The 9161-nt window shown below is 37.5% G+C and overlaps 2 protein-coding genes across 2 annotated transcripts in view; one reads left to right on the top strand and one right to left on the bottom strand.

Annotated features, from left to right (window-relative positions):
- Positions 1–60: 60 nt before the first annotated feature.
- Positions 61–7610, bottom strand: slc27a2b (solute carrier family 27 member 2b). Its single transcript, XM_056739245.1, has 10 exons — positions 7084–7610; positions 4740–4949; positions 4071–4229; positions 3834–3958; positions 2998–3192; positions 2486–2576; positions 2081–2279; positions 1527–1624; positions 1296–1426; positions 61–1185 (listed from the first exon to the last, which is right to left on the bottom strand). Exons 1-10 carry the CDS (start codon positions 7547–7549, stop codon positions 1009–1011), a joined length of 1851 nt encoding a protein of 616 aa, XP_056595223.1. The 5' UTR covers positions 7550–7610; the 3' UTR covers positions 61–1008.
- The window catches only part of galk2 (galactokinase 2), a 32719-nt gene continuing 27748 nt past the window's right edge, over positions 4191–9161 (top strand). The window contains exon 1 of the mRNA XM_056739248.1: positions 4191–4324. The gene's annotated coding sequence lies outside the window, so the exon portion shown is untranslated. The remainder of the gene's footprint in view (positions 4325–9161) is intronic.

Here is a 9161-nt window from a genome sequence, read left to right as displayed (position 1 = left end):
AAGCATGGTTATTTTTTCCAAGGGTTATACATTATTATTAAGTGCAGGGATACATTTACATGGCAGATAAAGATTTTTTATTTACTCTACACATATACACAATATACACTTTTTTAACCAAATGTAAAATGTATATTTTTACGAAACAACTAAATATGAATAATTGTGTTGTCGAGTATAGAAATAAATAAACATGGGCGATAATATATAGCCAAGTTGAGAACACGTATTTCGATCGTTTTCTTTTCAACTCATTTGATTTTTTTCATTATTTACTTTTCTAGTTGTAATATTCCATACAAAACATTGGAATATCACAGTTTTGGTAATATTGTATTTCAACAATCATACTAATATATAACTACAGTTCATTGCATGTATCAGTTTCACATTTGTCTGTGGTTTAATTAAAAGATCAATTAATAAATCGCACAAATAAATAATACGTTTTTACTGTCAGCTGGAACTTAGAGGGGCCCAATTATGAGGGGCCCAAGAAAAATCTGGAGAGGCAATGCCCCGCTAGTCACGGCATTAAGACCAGTTAAAATGACATACTAACAACATAAGAAATGGTTTTGTCATAAGAATCTTAAGTATGCGGTAGGGGCCAAATGTACTTTTCTTCCCAATTTGGCAACCCTCTTCCTCCAATGCAACCTTTGAGACATGAGTAGGAGGGTTTCTACTCAGCCCAATCACTTTCTAGCAAACACTGACGAAACAATGTGTCTACCACAGACCACAGGAGAAAGTCTATCAAGTTCTTTTAGAGCAGACAGACAATAAAATCATTCACTTTGATATTTCTAGTCTTTTCAAACCATATGTGTGCTTTTAAAGCACTGTGCTGAAAAAATGAGATATTTGTGAAACACAAAAGCAAAGGCATTTTCTTTACATAAGAATTTCTGTAGTTTACATCAATATAACTTATATAAAGTATATCTGATATCTGGACAGTTATTGTATCGCAATGGTGAGTTGTAACAGTCATTGGCCTGCTATTCACAACCTGAAGTGACCCTCTAAAATGGACTCGTATGTTTCCTGTGTCAGAGGTCTGTATCTTTTCATCGTCTCATCCAGAACAAACAAAGGCTCTTTGATTCCCGCAGGGTTGAAGCCCTCCTCTGTTAGCTTTGCTTTCATATATTTATAGGTGCCAGTAGTATCAATTTCATTCTGTAATGAGTAGTAATCAAAAAAAAAATAGGTGAACATTTCTTCACATTTAATATGAAATACTTATATATATATATTTATAAATTAAACATAAGGCATTATGACATCACCTTGATCCGTATGAAGCGCGGTCTGGCGTAAGAAGGAAGGTAAGTGGTCACGTGACTAAAAAAACATTCGCAATCAAACTGTTGGTCGTCCTTTAGTTTGACGGCAGCCATTCCTATCCTTCCCTCATGTCCTGTAAATAAGATGAATAGTGTCAGTAGAGTAGATAAAAGAAAATACAGATTCAGATACAGTATGACTGGATGCTTTGAAGGAATAATGTAGGAATTAACCTGGAACTGTAACGCCGTACACGTTTGCTTGCTCGATACATGTTACCATCGTTAGAATGTCCAAAACTTCATTTGTGGACACGTTTTCCCCTTTCCACCTGAGCAAAAAAAACGTGATGATATTATATAGGCAGAGATGACTTGATTTCGCTGAATGAAAAAATAGAAACATTTCTTGATCGTATAGATTTAAAGGAACAGTTCACTTAAAAATGAAATTTCAATATACTGTATTATTTCGTCTGTAAACCCAAAAGAGAATCTGGAATATTGTACAAAAAAGTTTGGACCACTTTTATGATAAGTTAATGGTGATTTTTGTTGTTTTGGAGTTTGACAGCTCCAGTCTCTATTCACTTTCATCATATAAAAAAACACCCTTTATGTTCTACGAAAGAAGTCTTATGGTGTTAAAACAACAAGAAAGTGAATAAATGTTGACACTGACCGCATTTATATTTTTGGGTGAACTATTCCTTTTAGCTTCGCTAAATATTGTAGCACTTTACTTCAATCTACCCAGTTAAATTTGATGCTTTTGAATGCATGCATACCTAAAAGTGTCGCCCACACGATCCTGAAAGTAGACAAAGCTATCATTGTCTATCCTGAACAGATCGCCGGAGTTGAAGTATACATCTCCCTTTTCAAACACATGGTAAAGTTTCGTCTTTTCTGTCTGCTTCTGATCTCCGGCATATCCAATAAAAGGATGCGTTTGGGTGATCTTTGACAGCAGCAGACCTGTCTCACCTGCATTCAAATCAATAACACAGTTACATGCAATTCTTCTAAAAAGTAACAAAGAAGCTAATTTTTCAAAATTGAATGATAACAATTTTGATTTTTATAAACCTTTATTATGATATACTATATGCAAGGAGCCATACTCAAACCCTCAAAAAGTAGACATGAGTCTTGTGAGTTTGTGGTACATTAAACAGATAAATATCACATGCCTTTAGTAACCTCCGTGCAAAATCCATCAGCGTTCCTGACAGGTTCCCCTCGCTCCTGGTCAAACTTAACAATGGCAAAAGGGCTTACCTTCTGAAATAATATGATATTTTATTACATTCAGAAAAATTCAGAACGAACAAAACATTAAGTTGCTAAAAGAGTATTTTGTGTTATATGAACCTCATATTTTGGTCTTAAAGAATAGTTCATCCAAAAATAAATCAGTAAATCAAAATCAAAGAAAGCCGCCTGGAGATCGAAGTACGCAAAAAGACAAAACTACCATTTATGGATGAACTATTCCTTTAAACCTCTTAACATGCACCGGGGCAGAAGAGCGTTTTTTAACATTTCCGCATTTTTACATTAATGTAAAATCAACAATCAAAAACTATGCATCATGTCAAAGTTTCAATGTTCTGAACTTTGAAATCAATCCAATGCTCAATAAAAGGGCTGCTTGTTTAACATTGACTTCAACATCTCAACAATGTTTGGATTACAGTAGTACCTTATGAACAGCGTGCAATCTACCAACAGCCCCAATTTTCCCAGGGAAGTTCAGGAAGCCTGTGATACCCTCAGTTGCACCGTAGAATTCTTTGATTTCAATATGACCGAACCGGCTAATAAATGTCCTCCAAATATCTGCCCTCATACCGTTCCCGATGGCCATTCTAACGTTGTGTACTGGGTCGCTAAAACGCTTTGAAGAGCAATAAACACAGATAAGATGATCAGACAAGTCCATAACATCCTAGCAGATTTAGTTGTGTTATTGCAACCATAAAAAAATCATCCCATTACGTATTTTTAAGGAAGCTAAAAATAACCACCGTGGAACGTTGTGAATGGGTTGTGTTTAGGTTATTTTGCAACATCCCAGAACGTTACAGGGGAATTTTTTTATTTTTCGGTTATTATTTTGCAACCATAAAAAAACTTTCCCAGAACCTTGCAGGGGTTTGTTTAGAAATAAGCTAAAAAATTAACCACCAGGAAGTTATTTGTAAGTTATTTTGCAACTACAGTATAATATAACTCTCCCAAATACGGCAGGGGGAGTGTTTTAATAGAAGCTAAATAAGTTATTTTAGGTTATTTTGCAACATAACATTACGTTGCCAGAACGTTGCAGGGTGGTTATCTTTAAATGACCAAAAAAAGAAGTCACACAAAATGTTTCCTATTTCTGGAAACATTCTGGAAACCAAATAGTTATGTTTCATCATGTTCCTAGATAAGCAAAATTAACATTCTCTGAACATTCCGAGAACCCAAAATTGTAAGATTGTAACATGGGGACATGAAAAGCTACAAAAAGATGACATGAAAGACTTTGAATACCTTTGGCGTATTGCAGAGATAACGCATTGTTTCTCCAATGTACTGGATCAAAGTTACATTGTATTTCCTGCAGTCATCCCAAAACTGAGAGGACGAAAACTTGCTCTTCAAAACTATACTGCTTCCTAAACAAAAACACGACAAAAACTGCTTTATGAGACAACTTACTATAATGTAACAGAATTATATATTTTTCATGTTCTGTAATACCATCACAAAAGAACAGCTGATTCTTACCTCTCTCAATACACCCTCCGAATCCGATACAAAATCCAGCACTGTGATACAAGGGAAGGTTGATGTACAGAACATCTTCAGAGGTCACTCCGCAAAGTAACTGGAAGAGGGACATCGCCCATAACCTCTGATGAGTAACCAAACCTGCCTTTGGAAGACCTGCAGAAGACAGGGTGCGTTCAATTCAACATCATCCTTTACAGATGCTTTTGCTATTCCCAAGAAGCTATATTACAAGCTACTCTTCATCTAAGGTACATTTACGTTTATTCATTTGGCAGACATTTTTATCCATAGAGAGCATATAATGAGGAATAAACACACTTCACATAGACTAGACTAGTTATTGGTTAGTTATATAAATGTGGAGCAGGTATGTTTCTTGAACGTTGTGAAGGATGCTGCAGTTCGGGTGGAGGCTGGAAGTTCGTTCCATCACAGGGGAACCGAATGAGTAAAGCATTTTGCAAGCGATTTGTTGCCAATGAAATGAATTCTGGAGGGGTGTTACATGGGCTCCATAAGACTGATTGAAAACTAGACGTGCAGATGCATTGTGGATCATTTGCAAGGGCTTGACCGATAGGAACGGCCTGATTTTCCGTATGTTGTAGAGCACAAACCTGCAAGTTCGAGTGGTGATATTGTAGTCATTGATTTGTCTATTACCTGTCGTGCCTGATGTATAGATGTACACCGCTACACTTTTCAAGGTGATGTTGGCTCTCAGGTCGGCAGGAATGGGCTCATCTGAAGCCTGATTGATCTTGTCGGTTAAACTCTCCGTCCCAACACAGTTAACACTGTCAGTCAGTATATAGACAGTGACTCCTTGCTCTCTGAGCGCAGGCAGCACTTCTTCAACGGCATCCTGCAGCTCTACAAGAAAATATAAAGGGGTTATATGATTTTTTTTCCATTGTTACCTGCAAATATGATTTGTTTAAGCTACTAAAACGTCATCTTCTGTGTTCAGCACTGGTTACTATAAGACGGTAAAATGGGTGACTTGTCAGATTTTCAAAAGGGGACGAATTGTGTGAGTCTCATCTAGTTGTAACAATAACAGGGAGACTGTTCAGTGTTTCAAGGTCTTCACAATAATGAGAAAAGTGAGAAACAAGTTCCTTAGGCCCGATTCACATTTCGCGTCTAAAACCGCGCGCCTCTTTCTCTCTTCAAATGACCTGCAGTGCGCATGCGGCACTCCCCAAAAGTTAAACCATTTCCATCTCGACGAACTCGCCGCACAGCATGTGCGTCTTGACCACGTCGCCCCCTATTGGCGCGCACCTGCAGTGCGTCTACATTCAAAATAACCAATATGCATGCGGAAAAGATGCGAAATGTGAATAAGGCCTTACTCAAACCTTTCTGAAGAAACAAGATACAGCATTTCACTTGAGATTATACAAATGTTGTAGCAATCTATAGTGAGGATATTCTAAGCTGTATTAATGGCACAATTTGTAACAACCGGAAATCACATTCTTTTGATCTATATCTCTTATTTGGCAGGCAGTGAATGTACACATGATATGAAATATTTGTTCAGTACGTTCATTTCTTGGGAATCAAATCCATCACCTAGTTGTAACTCTTCCATCTCAGGATTGCTAAATAAGCATAATTTTGCAAAGCACGTTTGTTTGTCAGTTTTACATTTTGCAAACGCAGCGCATTTCCACATGCTGTACAGTACTTTCATCTACATTTATGCAGATGGTCCGTGCACTAATATCCAAAGTGCCATACAGTATTGTATGTACTGTACTTTGCATGGCTAATATTAAGTACTTTAACAGTACTAAGTTACAGTGATGCCTAAATGTTTGAAATGGTTGTATATTTATATTTAATAACCTTTTATCTCATTTAGGAATGATCTCATGTGCTTGAGTAATATGTGCAAATGGTTGTAAAAGGGATATTTCAGAGGCAAAACAAAATTCCCCCGCGTTTTACCCTCGAGGCATCCTGACTGTATATAACAAACAAGCCTCTGGTTCAGGTGCAGCCGAGGGATAACGGAAGTTAGACATTAACAGACATTAACATTAATAGTGCTCTCATTATGGATATTTCTCTTTAACAAAAGCATCGATTGGCTTTTTTGACCGATGGATGCACTTTTTGGAGCTTCAAAAAGTCATCGCCCATTCACTCCCATTCTACCGCTTGGTAGTAAAATGATACGTGGGATTTAGGGATTATAACCCCGACTCCGTTATTCTTCAAGAAGAAAGTCATATTCAGTCAGGATCCCTTGAGAGTGAGTTAAACATGGGGAAATTTTGCTTTGCCCCTGAAATAGCCCTTTAATCTGTAAACAGACACATGATAGTTTTGACTTGAAAATGATTAATGAACAGGTACTGTGTATGTGTAAACCTGTCGAAACTGGTACTGTGTGGGTGAATATTACACAATCATCAAAAAAAATACATTAAACCCTACTGGAATAAGTTTCATACACTAACGCCCAGCATAATAGACAAGGCTTAGCTAAAGCCAGGACTATCACTAAGTTAAATGTTTCAGTTCATATTATAAGTTATTAAAATACCTTTGATAAAAACATCACAGGTCTGCATCGTGAGGCAAAACTAAGAATTTTGTAATGGTTTTATTATTAAACACTTCATAATTTCTAATGCAACGTTTTTATGTCATCAGAATTGTCTATATCATAATAAAAGCCCCTGTCAGGAACAGTTAATGCACTCTATTGCATTTAATCAATAAGAACTCCCATACTGCATACAAATGCAAATGAATGGTTTCAATTACAAATACCATTATGAACAAACATCACTAAATTCCTTTATGGGCCTTATTCCAGTCGCATTTAACGGGGTTCTATCGATTCCTATCCACCAGATGAGATCCCACCAATAGACTCCAACACATTACCAGTAAAGATCTATGGAGACATGGCAGTTTTCATTCAAATCAATGCATTCACTAAAAAAACCATTAAATCATGACACGTGACGTTGTGGAGACTTGGTACCTGTTGAGGCGATGAGTGCTTTGGCTCCGCTGCAGGAGAAGCAGTGCAGCAGTGATCTGGATCTGATGTTATAGTTCAGAAGAGCCGCAGAGCATCCGATCTTCGTCAAAGCCAACCATATCCACATGAACATGGGTTCGTTTCCCACGAGAAGAGCCACTGAATCTCCCGCGTGAAGATCCGCGTGCTTTAATAAACACCTCGCGATCTTATTGCTCCGTCTGTCCGTCTCCGCGTACGTGTACGTCTCGTCGCCGAAGCGAATGAACGCTTTGTCGGGATGTTTCTGAACATGCTCCTGAAATCGGTCCAGTAAAGTATGGAAAGGTTTGGATTTTCTTATTTTGGTCGCGTGATATGCGACTAATAAGATCCGGTAACCGTACTGGACGTCTGTGATGAAGTATGGAAAGCGGAATCTCAACGCGAATAGGAATAAAACGCAGCTCACGAGCAGCCAGAACATGATACAAAGCGATCAGAAGTTTTGCAGATAATCGTGTTTTCAGACAGACAGAAGATAACTTAACAAACATGTTATAAAGGGGGGAAGAGGAGGAGGAGCTTTCAATTGTATGCAAACACTCACTAAAGGACATAAGAAGGTTGTATTTGCTAAACCCCACAGTTTACTTCCATCTCCTCCTCGTTTAAATGCGCAAGTGTCAGTAATACAATCATTCATTGCACACATTTTAATCACAGAGATCATCTCAGTGACTAGTAGTGCTTTTATAGAAGATTCATGAAGCTGAATTAATTCATAGTGATGCACTTTGATTTCATGACAGAAATTTAGCCGGCGATCAATCTTACTGGGTCTGGTTCCCTGCAGGTGTTCGTTACACCACGTGTCATTTGCGCACTCAAGGCGAGTGAGAAAATACAGTTTTTTTTTATTTCTGTCTTATTTCTGTTGTTTCGTTCATTTAATGTTTCATTTATTTGTTCGTACATTTAATTATTATACTTTTATCAAGTCATTTCAAGCACATCAGTTAATCCTGCGGATCGGAAAGTGTGCTTCAACTCAACTTTATTTATAAAGCGCTTTTTACAATTTGTTTTGGTTTAAAGCAGCTGTACATTAGACACATTGAATACAAGAAAAACAACTAAAGTCATATACCTGTAAAAACAAGAAAAAGGTCAAAACAACAAAAGACAGACACACAATATGCATATATACTTACACACATTGACATAGACGCAAACACACACGCACAGTGAAAGCACACATTTGGGATAAAGGAGAGAGAACCACATGTCAAATATTAAACGGACTATAAATTCTTATATGCAATATTAATTATGTCTAACTTCTAAAGCTCTAAAGCGCTTTCCGCCGCCATTTTGCTTTTTTGGTGCCGTTGCCATGGTTTTATATAGTCGTGTCCGCACGCGCTTAACCCAGGGTAAACCTACCTGAGTAAATTGAACTAATTCAAATCAGCTGTTCTAAAACCAAACTTTAAAGTTTCTCATTTCCAAGTGTACCAACTCTGAGTGCAAGGTTTTGGCCTAGAGTTGGTTGAACCTCCTCATTGAAACGGGCCCATGGTGTCATCTGACGCGTCACAGCTGCACCCTGTTACTTTGATTAAAGGTAAATGTTAATGAAGAATAGGGAGAGCTCAGTTGTGATTTAGGAAGTTTCATTTACTTTTTGGGTCTAATTTGTCTTATTTTTCATTGCTTTGATATCAGGAAACAGAGGAATGTTATAAAAAGGGAAAATAATAACGGCGTATTTAAAGTCATCACTGCAATAACTTCAAACAGCTGTCATGTGATGTAAATTTATCATATAATACTAATCACTGCAAAGTAATCTGTCTTTACTCTTGGTTGGGAATGGATTTGCCTAAACTGGATCTGGGATGGTCAGTCCGCAGACTCTCGCTGGAGGATGGCGAGAGATGTTCAGATGGAGTTTGCGTAATCTAGGGAGGGCCATATGACGTTTATCTGGACCTGCCGTAATCTCTCCATGGGCATCTCGAGGCGGATGAGGACAAAAAGAGAATAAGTAGCCTAGCTGCTGTTCATTAATTCATTCATTCATTTAGCATATTATG

Source organism: Triplophysa dalaica, chromosome 24 (genome assembly GCF_015846415.1).
Source record: "Triplophysa dalaica isolate WHDGS20190420 chromosome 24, ASM1584641v1, whole genome shotgun sequence".
Classification (NCBI taxonomy): domain Eukaryota; kingdom Metazoa; phylum Chordata; class Actinopteri; order Cypriniformes; family Nemacheilidae; genus Triplophysa; species Triplophysa dalaica.
Note: the sequence above shows the minus strand (reverse complement) of the source record. Positions and strands in the feature narration are given on the sequence as shown.

What these genes read in the sequence shown, in the direction of transcription:
- slc27a2b (XM_056739245.1), bottom strand. Translation starts at nt 7,549, where the DNA reads ATGTTCTGGCTGCTCGTGAGCTGCGTTTTATTCCTATTCGCGTTGAGA. An exon ending in CTATACATCAGGCACGACAG is followed by an intron (nt 4,230 to 4,739) that starts GTAATAGACAAA and finishes TGTCTTCTGCAG; the next exon opens with GTCTTCCAAAGGCAGGTTTG. An exon ending in CGGAGGGTGTATTGAGAGAG is followed by an intron (nt 3,959 to 4,070) that starts GTAAGAATCAGC and finishes GTTTTTGTTTAG; the next exon opens with GAAGCAGTATAGTTTTGAAG.